Source organism: Taudactylus pleione, unplaced genomic scaffold (assembly GCF_031769625.1).
Source record: "Taudactylus pleione unplaced genomic scaffold, aTauple2 ptg000005l, whole genome shotgun sequence".
Classification (NCBI taxonomy): Eukaryota; Metazoa; Chordata; class Amphibia; order Anura; family Myobatrachidae; genus Taudactylus; species Taudactylus pleione.
Window position 1 is genome coordinate 12,896,949 of NW_028284408.1, and position 13,786 is coordinate 12,910,734.

Here is a 13,786-nt window from a genome sequence, read left to right on the forward strand (position 1 = left end):
TCCGTTGTCAACAGGACCCAATTTGGAACCCAGAACGGACGTCCCTTGTTGAGGTGGGTCGTCTGTAACCACCACGTAAGGGACAGGCGAACCTCCTGGGTGAGCACAATCGTCTGGGACTTCAGAGACTGAGTCAGCCCGTTCCACTTGGACAGGATCAGGTGCTGCAGAGGTCTGGAGTGAAACTGGGCGTATTCCACCATGTCGAACACCGACACCATGGAGCCCAGTAACCTCATCGCCGAGTGTAAGGACACCCGGCGGCTGTGCAGACAACTGCGCACCCTTGACTGTAAAGCAGAGATCTTGTCCTCCGTCACGAAGATCCTTTGCTGTCCCGAGTCCAATAAGGCTCCAAGATGCAGAATCCTCCGAGACGGGATTAGAGTGGACTTCTGCCAGTTGATTAGCCAGCCGTGCCGTTGCAGCAGTGCAATGGTCAGGTCCAAGTGGCGTAACAGGAGCTCTGGAGATCCTGCCACCAATAACAGGTCGTCCAAATACGGCAACATGCGGACTCCCTGCAGCCGCAGAGAAGCCGCCATGACCTTGGTGAAAACACGTGGTGCTGTTGCCAGGCCAAAAGGTAACGCCCGAAACTGGAAGTGGTCGCTGCTGATTGCAAACCTGAGGAACTGTTGATGGCGCCAAAGAATAGGGACATGCAGGTAAGCGTCCTGTATGTCCAATGACACCAAGTAGTCCCCAGGTTCCAGCGCCAGAATGATGGACCGTAGGGTCTCCATCCGAAACTTCGGGACCCGCAAAGACTTGTTGAGTGCTTTGAGGTTGAGAATCGGACGATATGACCCATTGGGTTTCTGTACCAAAAATAGATTTGAATAGAAACCCTGGCCCCTCTGGGAGAATGGAACCGCCACTATAACTCCAGCCTGGAGCATAGTGTGCAATACCTTCCGCAGCTCCGTAGCCTTGTTCCGGTCTGATGGGAGACCCGTGGTGAAGAAGCGAGCCGGGGGTCTGTGCCGGAAGGAGAGGGCGTATCCGTGGGAAACCACCTCCAGAACCCAAGTGTCTGTCGTAGTGGTCGACCAACACTGGGCAAACTGTAGCAGGCGGCCTCCCACCCTGGGATCCCCCAAAGGGAGGCCCGGACCGTCAGGCCGCAGGCTTGTCATCTGGCTTGGGGGCCGGACGTCTGGTACTCCATGCCTGCTTCCGGGGCTTGACCGATTTCTTAGGGCCAGCCTGTCGAGGAAACGACTGTGGTTTGGGCCTGCCCTGGGTCCTAGATGACCGAAAGGACGATGGTCCCGAACCAGAAGGAGCAGCGGCCGACGGGAGACAGGCAGATTTGGCTGCCGCCAGCGTGGCCACAATCTTATCCAGATCCGGACCGAAGAGAACTTCTCCGGTAAACGGCAACGCTTCCAGACCTTTCTTGGAATCTGCGTCCGCCTTCCAGGATCGCAGCCACAAGGTGCGACGAGCAGCTACCGCTGCTGAAGAAATTCTAGACACCAGAGTACTAATGTCTAGAGCCGCCTCGTTGATGTAGGTGGCCGAATCACGGAGATTGCCAATCAACTCCGCCTGATCGGCCGGACAGTCGGATTCAAAAGAAGCCTCTAATGAATCCGCCCAGCGCTCCATCGCTCTGGCAACCCAGCAAATGGCCATAGCCGGCCGTGCTGCCCCCCCTGCAAGGGAATAAGCGGACTTCAGGCAGATTTCTACCTTGCGGTCTGTAGCATCCTTAAGGGAGGACATGGATGGCATCGGCAATGTGGCACTACGGACAAGACGGGTCACGTGAGAATCCACCTGTGGAGGGGATTCCCACTTCGCAAAATAATTATCCGCGAACGGATAAGCCACCGCCAGGCGTCTCTGCGGCTGGTATCTTTTGCCAGGTTGTTTCCACGCCTCCTCTAAATGGTCCACCAACTGACCCGAAAGAGGAAAGACTGTGGCATCGCCCTTCACATCTTTGAAAAAGGCATACTTAGATTTAGCCGCTGGGGGAACTTCGTCCTCAATCACCAAGGCTGTGCGGACCGCCCGAATAAGTCCAGGAATATATACTTTGGACTTAGCATCAGCGTCCTTAGTATGGAGAGGTTCCTGATCGTAAGGATCTAGAATCTCCCCATCATCAGACGTCCCTTCGTCATCCTCATAAGGAGCGGACAGAGACGCCACCGGCCTTTTATGAGACCGCATCACAGACTCCCCTTGCAACACATCCGACAAGTGCTGTGCAGAACTCGTCAGGGAGTTAACCCACGCTGGCTCCTGAGAACCCGGGAGCGGGGAAATAGGGAGACTGTGGGGTACCACCAATTGTCGTGGGAACCCCTGCATGGGTGACGACACCACAGACTGCTGGGACAAACCCATCGGAGTAAACGCGGGCTGCGGAGCTAACTGGCCCACTAAAGCTGTTAACGCCTGAGCGAAACAAGCCCAGGGTGGCTCCTGTACCGGTGCTGTAACCGTAATAGGCCGCGCCATGGACAAACACTGCCGGCAAAGGCCCTCCGCGCTACCCTCCCCCTCCGCTAACGGTACTTTGCACGTGGTACACTGTAGCCGGAGGGGAAAATCACTTTCAGACATGATGGCACCACGTATGTGACCTCTCTCACCAATTAAGTATTAAATAGGCGAGAGACCACCCTGCAGCACCGCACAGCAAGGGCTTTAGCAGAAAGAACAGGGACAGTAATAAAGCTGACAGTTTAGAGAAGAAAAGATTACAGGCAGCAGCGCTAGCACAGTCACATACAATGCAGAAAAATAACAATTCCTGCACTAACAGCGCTGATCACTCAACTACACAGACACAGGGCCTGGTAGGACACAGCGCTGCATACACAGACCTGACCACAGCGGAGGAGAGGTATGCGGGGGGACCCAGACCACGATGCTTCCGTCCAGCGCTTCCAGCAGCGTTCACCATGCGTTCTGGAGAAGATGGCCGCCGAGGAGCAGAGAGGAGGCTGGCCTGGGGGAGGAGCGCTGCCACAGGACCAGTCGGCAGCATGCAGAGAGGGCTGTGTGCAGCGGGGGAGGCGCCGGCTGTGAGACAGGGAAGGCGCGCTCCCCTGGCATGCATTTAACCCCTGGGACGCCGCAGCGCTACCGCTCTGCTGCGGTCCGCTGTCCCAGGGGGTAGTGGAAGCGCAGGTTGGTCGCCTGGCTCCACGCTGCAGCCAGTCCCCAGGGAGCCCCCTGCCTGGGGACTTAGGACCATGTGATCAGCGGGGACCCACCGCGGGACCCCGCTGCTTACCTCTGTCCCCCTTGAATCCGGCCATGGTCCGGAGCATCTGGGGTCACCGCTAGCTGTGACCCCAGACGCCCACCAGCATCCCCGGATCAGTACCGGCGTTCTGGTACCGGCGGGGTGTAGGGAAGACAGCATGGACGTCAGGACTGACTGTCCATGCTGTTCATCCAGTTGTGCAGCCACAGCTGCATGAAGAATAAGCTTCAGGGGCTCTTCTAGCCCCCACTCCAACAGGTGCACCCGACTCCGGCCGGGCACCAAACTAAACTGAGGTGCCTTGGCCCGGGGGCGGGGTATAGGAGGGGGACCTAGTGCATCCTGGGAGGCTGAAAGCTTAACTCTTTGGTGCCCTGCGACTGACGTCACACCTATACCCCAAGGTATCCTGTGGATACCCTATGGACCCTGAAGTAGAAAGTGGGGGTTTAGAGTTAGATGCCTCAAAATACAAATAGAGAGAGTTGGTAACAAAATCCTGTCCTCAGCCAAATCCACCATGAGAACTCCATCAGTGGAGAGATGACCATCATTATGCCACAGACGTCAGATATGTTCCAGAAGATTTAAAGTCCAGCCATGGATGCCAAGTAGAGATGAACTCTTGACTCCTTTCTGGGGTCACACGAAAGTCCTCTATAGACATGTACATGTCTATTCGAGCAAACCACTCCTTAAGAGTGGGGGGGGGGGGAGTAGACCGCCAGCGATCTGGGATAACAGCTTTCGAGACACTATTGAGGAACTTTAAGAGGGATTTTTTATATTTGCCGGAGAACCATGGTATAAATTAAGAAGCCAGAAAGAAGGATCAGAGGGTGCCTCCGAGCCCACAATCGACTTGGTGATAGATATTACTTGGTCCCAGAAGGGGCGTAGAAGCCTGCAATCTCACCAAATGTATAGTGGGGAGCCAATTTCTTCATTGCACCGCAATCAAGTAGAAGTCCGTATCCTCTCGAGAGGGAATGCATCAGGCGTGAAGGTGCCAAGCACGTCCCCAAAAGGAGTCGGGGGTCTGACAGAAGCAACACGTAATTCCCCGGATTGTACAAAATGCGTTAATTGTAAGTATCTCCAAATCTCAGATGGGGGAAGGTCCCACTTAATCTGCATGACAGAAAAGGAAGACACACCCCCCCTCCACCAGCTGGCCGACTCTTTGCACTCCACGCCGCATCCAAATAGAAAAAGCAGGGTTAGCGACCCCTGGGGGAAAGTCATGGTTATTAAACAAGGGGGTCAAGGGGGAAAATTTTGAGGACACGCAGGAAAGTTTCCGCAATCTATTCCAGCGAGCCAGGGTTGGACCAGTAGTGGGATGGGAGACAACAGGAACCTTAGATATCCAGGGATACCGTGCCATATGTATGGGCAAAGATACATTTTCAAGGTGATCCCGCTGTTTAATGTCAGTTGTCCGAGACCACTCCATGATCCTACCCAACATCACTGCGTCATAATAACCTGAGAAGTGTGGAAGTTGAAGCCCTCCCATATGTCTACGTCTAAAGAAGATAGCATGCTGAAACCGTGGTCTCTTATTACCCCCATACAAAATCTCTAACAACGTTGAGTAATTCCTGAAACCAAACTTTGGGGATATGTATAGGTAGTGTCTGAAGTAGATATAGAACCCTAGGTAGTACATTCATTTTAACTATCCCACCCCATCTGTGTCACCCCTGTTTGTCTGTCCCTCCCCTTTAGAATGTAATCTCCTATGAGCAGGGCCCTCTACCCTCTTGTGCTTCTCCTTACTCTACCTTCATCTACTTCTTACTCTCTACCAGGGCACCTAACACTTGGTTGTTTTGCATTGTTGCTTATCTGGGTGTTATGGTCACAAATGTAGCAATGTATATTATCCATGTCCTGTATTGTATTGTATTGAATTGTAAGTGAATGTGAATCAACCTATTTGTTTATGTACTTTGTAAGGCGCTGCAGAACACTTGTGGCGCCATATAAATAAACAATAATAATAACTACACTAATTTTACCAAGCCATGAGAGCCTTTTGGTAACCCAGTCTCTGAGTTCAGAGTGGAGGGTATGTAGTAGCTTTTTAAAATTATCAGCAAAGAGACGGGAAAGGTCAGTGCATAGGGTGACCCCGAGATATTCAGGCTAGAGGGATGCCAGGAATAGAAAAAGGATTGCTTGAGCCGATCTATGGAGTGGGGTGGAGCCGACACATTCACAGCTATAGACTTTGAATACTTCACCAATACTTCACTTTAAAATTAGAAAAAGAGCCAAATTTCTGAAATTCGACCATCGGGTTAAGTATTAAAACAACTGGGTTAGCGTTTATGTAATAATTCAAAATAAAAAAAGTTGTTTGTTATAATCTACACAATGACAAATTATAATAATCAGCATTTAAACCAAAGTACTTCAAGTGGCTATGTTTCTTTACAGTCAAAGATGTCATGCTCATTTTTAAATCATAATCAACAATAAATCTCTTCTTATTTGTTTCCATAAACATTAAGGGGCATATACAATTGGGAGCGAGGTTTTCTCCACAAAAAATTCACGCAAACCTCGCACTCAATTGTGGCATACCGCGTCTATGCATGCTCCAGATACCCGCGGTCTTCAATTTAAAAAAAAATGCATGCGATGCTTTCAGCACTGAAAATCCTGCGGTGCGAGAAGAAATATAAAAAAAGAATCCTACTTACTGGTCCATTGGTCTCCGCGGTTCCCGGTCATCTCCAATGTATCTTTACAATGGTGAGGGAGCTGCTGGGCGGCCCGGGGGCTGATGGGAGGGGGCTGCTAGGAGATGTAGTTCTCCCTGCAGCTGCCTCCGGGGGGCTCACACACACACAATCACTTGCACACACTCACACATAATTACATACACTCACACAACATACTTAAGGTGCCTACACCCTAGGCCAGTGGTTCCCTAACTTTTTTGAATCACGGCACCCTAGAATGTCAGCATTGTTTTCACAGCACCCCTATGTTTAAGTTTGTTACTGAAAAGTGCAGAAAAAAATGTAGTGAAGTAGTAAAGTGAAGTAAGTTGTGCTGACCTGTCATCCTTAGGTTCAGTTTTGTGGTGGAGGACAGGTTTGAGCTTCTGTTTGTCCACATATTTACATTACATTGACCATAAATAATTTGATTTGGTGCTGGACCACCAACCTAAGGCACCCCTGCAAGTGTCCCGAGGCACCCCAGGGGGCCATGGCGCACAGTTTGGGAACCAGTGCACTAGGCGATATTATGCACGATTTGGCAGATTTCGATGCATCGAACAACAGATCGTGCATAATATGTGCAATTCGTGAGTGTCTGCTCACGATAGCGATGCCGATACGCGTACCCGCGGGTCATATCTTCAGATCCTGCCTACAGAGGCAAGATCTGACAATCTTGTACACGATCCGGCAGCATACTGTTCAGTGTTTATGCCTGAACGATATGTCGTTTGGTTCCGCATACGATACCGACGTCACTTGCATGCAAGGATCAGTGAGATCCCTGCTGCAAGCATGAAGACACAGATGCATGGACGGACCAGTGAGATCCGTCCATGCGTCTGTTTAAAAAAAACTAATACAAAGTATAAGATGTTTTGCAAAATTACGTGCCCACCTTCCCCCCCCCCCCCAAAGCACAACCAGTCCTGGGCTTTTCAGAGCCAGTGCTGGTTGTCAAAATACAGGGGACCCCTATGTCTTTTGTCCCCTGTATTTTGACAATCAGGGCAGGCTCTGAAAAGCCCGGTGCTGGCTGTGCTAAATACAGGGGACCCCTACGTCCCCTGTATTTTCACAACCAGGCCCGGTTCTGAAAAGCACTGGGCGGGTTGTGCTCTGGGGGGGCATGCATCTGTTACTACGTTTTTTACACAGACGCATTCATCACAGATCTCACTGATCCGTGCATGCGTCTGTCTGCTATCGTGCACGATCTAAAGATATGCAAATCGTTAGATCAAGCACGATAGATCTTATGTCACATTGTGCTGTTTTTTCTCCATATCGTGTCCTGGAGTGCTTGGGGGCTGCCAGGGAGAGTTCAAGGAACATCGTTAACGACATTGCATCGTTTGCAGGTCATCAAGTGCAGGGCTTGACACATTTTGGTAAAATCTAGGAACCATTTTAAAAGTTTAGGAGCCAGACCATCGACCATTACCAAAATATATGAAAGCTTGTATAGACCACCACACATGCCCTTTCAGTGCCCCTCAACCTCCCCACATGCCTTCAAATCACCACTCATGCCTCTTTAATGGTCATCAGATTTTGCAACATGCCCATACCAGCCCCTGTAATAGTGCCCCTAGTAGTAAGCCCCCTGTAAAAATGCCCCCAGCAGTAAGCCCCCTGTAATAGTGCCCGTGGGGGGAGCTGGACGCTGGAGCTCAGGAGTGAGCCCCGGCATCCGCCGCTCCTCGTTACTGTGGGAGAGACGTCATGACAGGGGGGGGGCTTGGATAACTCGGTTGCCAGGACTAAAATCTTAGTCGCCATGCCGACAGGGTTTTGTTGAGCCCTGATCTAGTGTGTAGGCAGCTTTACACCCAACGCTGCTGCAGGAGACCAGGTCCCGACGCTGGAGGTAGAAGACAGCGCTGAGGAAGGGTGAGAATTTTCTGACTAATTAGAAGGGAGTGGTTACCGCGCTCAACCCCTGGATGGTGTATTTGATGCTTGTGTGTCTATAGATCAAACTGGTATGTGGGTTATAATGTAATTTATTAATACAATACGATATGGATTTTATGTGTCAAAGAATAAAGTCACAGTATTACACACAAATATACAAACATACAAGTGAATACATTCTGAATGGTACATTTGCAGTAGGTCAGAATAAAGTATTAACACAAGAATATAAATGCCTGACCGGCAGTAGACGGCAGAGTGCGGCGTCCCGCAGTGCTGTTATAGTTAGTTGGCATGCGTATAGAATAATGAAGTTGGTGGTTAGTGGTGAAAAACAAGGGATATGCACGATCCAATAAGGTGCACAGATCGGATATAGAAAAAAATGTTAAAAGGTTGAAGAAACGTGGCCAGGAATAGTTACTGTAGATGATGGTAGTGGCTGTTAGTGCACAATAATTTGGATAGCTTGGAGAGTGAGGTAGAAACAGAACAGGGGGGAGGACAGAGTGTGAATCAGTCTCGGCAGAAGTGGATCAAGTACCTTTGCAGATAGCCTCAGTTCCGGTATGCCTTATTCAGATGGGGCGCTGGATGGTTGTCAGCTGGGGTGGTATGCCGGCTTCCCTGCAGTGTGGGCTGCAAACGAGGTGCCTGATGCGGTCGGATCGTTGGGCACACTGGGCTGCCTGGATGTCGGCAGGCCCAGTGTGCCCAACGATACGGCCGCATCAGGCACGTCGTTTGCAGCAAACACTGCAGGGAAGCCGGCATACCACCCCAGCTGACAACCATCCAAGCTATACAAATTATTGTGCATTAACAGCCACTACCATCATCTACAGTAACTATTCCTGGCCACGTTTCTTCAACCTTTTAACATTTTTTTCTATATCCGATCTGTGCACCTTATTGGATCGTGCATATCCCTTGTTTTTCACCACTAACCAACGATTTCATTATTCTATACGCATGGCAACTAAATATAACAGCACTGCGGGACGCCGCACTCTGCCGTCTACTGCCGGTCAGGCATTTATATTCTTGTGTTAATACTTTATTTTGACCTACTGCAACTGTACCATTCAGAATGTATTCACTTGTATGTTTGTATATTTGTGTGTAATACTGTGACTATATTCTTTGACACATAAAAGTCAATATCGTATTGTATAAATAAATTAAATTATAACCCACATACCAGTTTGATCTATAGACACACAAGCATCAAATACACCATCCAGGGGTTGAGCGCGGTAACCACTCCCTTCTATTTGCAAACCTAAGAGGACGAGGCACCTCTGTTCTACTCGCAGCACACCCCGCAACAACTAGTGTCAGTTATCCAGTGTGCAAGGGATCCATTACTCGTTTATACATATTTCTGACTAATTAAGCTACTTGGAAACTTTCAATTGCTTAATTAGTCATTAGTAGGGGTGACGCTGGGGTTCCAGAGCATTTCCCGACTATTTGTCCTAAAAATATGGATTTTAGGAAAAATTAGTCATATTCTGTAGGTGCGTAAAAAAAAAAAAAAAAAAAAAGCACACTCAAAAAGTCAAAAACCCTGCACCTAATTGAATAGCAAAAATCCTGCAGTTGCGGGATTGCTGCTATTCTCGCACCTAATTGATATGCCCCTAAACGTACTAATCAGCCTTCAGTGGATAAGGAAAAGACTGCTGAAAATCCATACAGAAGATCCAGTTTTCTATATATTTTAGCTAACTATAGAAACTGACTTGGAGGCATTATTAAATCCATATGAAATGCAGTGATAAGTTGATTTACTTTTTCTAAGCATGCTCACTGTGATATCATCAAACTGCCAGCTTCAATGAATTGGCTCTAAATGATCATATTATTAGTAAGTCTTCTACCCACACCAACAGCTAATGTAAACAGGCCTAAGGTGTTTATGTAAAAACAGTGAGCGGCGCAGTTTTATAGCGGACTTATCTTAATAATGGTATGTGATAATAACTGTAGACTGTAATTAGGCTGTTACTCAAGCTGTATTATGAGTGTGACATTTTTCAAAGCTGCATGACAGACAGACAGTAAGAACATTATTTAAGCTTAGTGAGTATGTGCTATACTACTGTAGGTAGTACTTATGTTCTGAAAGTTACATATTTACTTTTAACAGTCATATGAATTACTGCAATAATGTTACCATTCTAATATAGATTTAAAAGATCAATAAAAACAGACATCGCCTTCCCTACAAATTACCTTTCTGCAGGAACATTTACTCCTACCGAATACAGTATCTGAAGCTGATCCTGTTTGGGTTAAACAAAACACACATCAGTTGCATTTTCCTTGTATCAGAGAACATGTTTGGCACTACTGTGGTGCCTTCCTTTAGTATTGGATGGCAGCAATTACCTGCCTACAAATATTGTGCAATTGTTAAAGGTCATGATCCTCATGTCACTCTTCATAAGAGAAAATAAAACAATAAGAAAGTAAAAAGCACAGAACAAAGCTATGTAAAGGTCGTTCTTTCAAAGAACTATAAATTGACCACATTGGAAATTTGACCCCTGATAGTATGACTTTTCCCAGTAGTCATATCTTTAATTATTTTTGAGGCTATAGATATTCTGAAAATACATACCGTTTATAGTCGAGTATAAGCCGAGTTTTTCAGCAAATTTTTTGTGCTTAAAAAGTACCCCCTCGGCTTATACTCGAGTGAAGTGTAGCGCTGACCGGACGGAGTTCGGTCAGCGCTACACAGCACAAACACACAGCCGCCGGTGCCAGCAGCTGTGTGTTTGTTGTAATCAGCAGCCGCTGAGAGTCTGTCAGACTCTCAGCAGCTGCTGCTGCTCCCGCTGCGGGAGCCATCTTCCGGCTCCTGCAGTGGGTAATGGGAGAGACGTCATGAGTAATGACGTCTCTCCCATTCAAAGCGGTTGGAGGAGCTGTTAGCGGCGGGACCAGGAGCGGGGGTTTCAGGTAAGTGATTTTTTTTTAATTCTTATTACGTCTCTCTCTACTGGGGGGGGGGGAACTACTGGGGGCACTACCAGGGGGCAATTACTACAGAGGGCACTACCAGGGGATGATTACTACAGGGGTCACTACCAGGGGGCGATTACTACAGGGGGCACTACCAGGGGGGGATTACTACAGGGGGCACTAAAAGGGGGTATTACCACTGGGGGAACTACCAGGGGGAGATTACTACTGGGGGCACTAAAAGGGGGGGTTTACCACTGGGGGCACTACCAGGGGGGGATTACTACTGGGGGCACTGAAAGGGGGGATTACCACTGGGGGCACTACCAGGGGGGATTACTACTGGGGGCACTGAAAGGGGGAGGATTACTTACTGGGGGCACTGAAAGGGGGGATTACTTACTGGGGGCACAACCAGGGGGAATTACTACTGGGGACACTACCAGCTGCTGCCATTTCCCACACTAGGCTTATACTTGAGTCAATAAGTTTTCCCAGTTTTTTGTGGTAAAAGTAGGTACCTCGGCTTATATTCGGGTCGATTTATACTCGAGTATATACAGTATTTGTAAATGCGATTAGAGTTAAGAAATACCTTGCACCTTACAAAGTGAAAATTTGTATTCTTGTAAACTCCTAAAAGATGTTTAGTTTAGTTATGTGGATGCCACATATTACAGCAACATGAAACATCAACAAACATTCTAATGCTATGCGCCTGATTCAGATTTGGGAATATATTAAGAAGGAGCAAGTAACTGTGCACCTTGGCAAAACCATGTTGCACTGCAGGTGGGGCAGATTTAAAATGTGCAGAGATTTAGATTTGGGAGGGGTGTGTCTAGGGGGGGATGTAGTTATGTGCGCCGGTCACAATCCCGACAGCAAAGTGCAGGCTAGGGATTTATGATAGGCGTCAAAATACAGACTCCTATCATAATCCTGATGCCAGAATCCAGGACGACGTGTGCACAAGACAAGGTAAGTCCGGGACGCCCGTCCTGTTAGCCACGGGGGGAGGGGGAGAGGGAAGGTTAGGTTTAGGGCAGTTAGTGGGGTTAGTGTTAGGTTTTGGGTGGTGGTTAGGCACCCCTAGGGGGGAGGGTTAGGCACCACCAGGGAGAGGTTAGGGTTAGACACCCCCCCAGGAGGGTTTAGGGAGCAGTAATGGGGGGTTAGGGTTAGGCACCCCCAGGAGGAGGTTAGGGTTAGGCACCACTAAGGGAGGGTTAGGGTTAGGGAGGGGACAGGGGAGGTTAGCATACTTATCTGCCTTTGCCGGAATATTCATCCTGTCGGGCAGACACTGTCGGGATTTGAATCGGCGGCTAAACAGCCGCCAGCATTTCAATCGCATTCCGTATAGGGAGGCCAATCCCGGGATGGGGATTGGCGGGATCTCGGGATATCAGCCTAAAAATGGCCGGGATTGAATCCCAGGATTTCGGGTTTTTTTTCAATCCCAAATCAGATTGAAATAACGGCCCGGGGTTGGCCCTCCCTATGTGTGTCCTAGCTCAAATCTAAATTGAAGTGTAAGAAAAAAACTGAGGTATAGAAAAATAACAAGCGCCAAGAAGGAGTGTGAACCAGCTGCTGGGTAGCTATATTAATTGTGTGTACAGCTGCCCAACACCTGGGAGTATGCCACCACTCCCAATGAGCACAAAAGGCCTGAAAAGGCAACAAATATAGGTGGGTTGGCGCTAGTAACACATATTAAACATAAAATAAATATAATTGCATAAAACGTTTATTATAGGTATAAATATACACTAATAAACAAGAATAAATAAAAATTTGGACATGTATAAGTATGAGATTAACTCTGCATCAATATTATTCGTGACTACAAATAATATGTTGTATCAACTTCCACAATTTTTGCAATAAAATAGTTGTGTTGAAAAAAATTAATGTCTGTTCCCAGTGGAGGAGGAATAGGGAGCTCCAAAGTGATAGATATTAATGGTATTGAGATACAGTTCAAATCTTTATACTGGAGCCGCCAGTGGGAAAGAGAATGGAAATAGGATACCCTTGTTGAGAATAACCAAAATATATAAATCCGTGTGTAATGAAAGGTATAGATATTCAAGTAGATGAAAAAGAGTCAATCAAATGGGCAAGGTGATCCAGATAGCATGTAGGCACTCCTGTATAGAATTACTGACATGTGCTGGCTTACCTTACGTCAATGATGGTAAAATGCTCCAGATAGGGATGCGGTACCAGCCTGATGGTGAGAGGCTGGTTCGCAGCTGGAGGATGCCGGGGAGTGGGACGGAGTTGGTGCACACGTCTGTGCCAGGATAGCTGGCCGCCCTGGCGATCCAGAGACACGGCCGGAGCACCGCTATAGAGGGTGGAAGGCGGTGAGACAATGTGATTCCCAACAGTATAGTCACTCTCTCCAGAGAGATGATGCTGCGTGTATGTTCCCCGCTCTGCTGAGCAGCGGCTAACGGGCAAACCTGGTGTGGGCTAGAGCTGGACTCGGCTACAGAGGGAATCCGGATAATGTGTCAACCCACTGGCTGGATGTATAATGCGGTGAAAGTTCAAATGCACAGGGTGGTGATAATGTCTGTATTCCTTAACGCTTTTCACTACATATAGTAGCTTCTTCAAGAAGGCCTATTTGTTTGACTCTTTTTCATCTACTTGTAAATTTATACCTATAATAAACGTTTTATTCAATTATATTTATTTTATGTTTAATATGTTACTTGCGCCATCCCACCTATATTTGTAAGAATAAAACTGTCCAGAAGCAGCCAGTATTTGTCCTGCAAAAAAAAATATGCATCTGCACCCCTTGCATTGCATTTTGATTTATCCAAGTACACAGTTACAGTACTTGCTCTTTCTTACTCTATTCCCAAATCAGAATCAGGCCCTATGTGCTTAAAGCAAAAAAGTACTTATG

General features: G+C 47.9%; 1 protein-coding gene across 1 annotated transcript in view; it reads right to left on the reverse strand.

Moving 5' to 3' along the window:
• VWA8 (von Willebrand factor A domain containing 8) overlaps window positions 1-13,786 on the reverse strand; it is a 428,582-nt gene that overhangs the window by 343,168 nt on the left and 71,628 nt on the right. Inside the window, exon 8 of the mRNA XM_088482592.1 lies at window positions 10,123-10,172. Coding sequence (XP_088338718.1) covers window positions 10,123-10,172 — 50 coding nt within the window. The remainder of the gene's footprint in view (window positions 1-10,122; window positions 10,173-13,786) is intronic.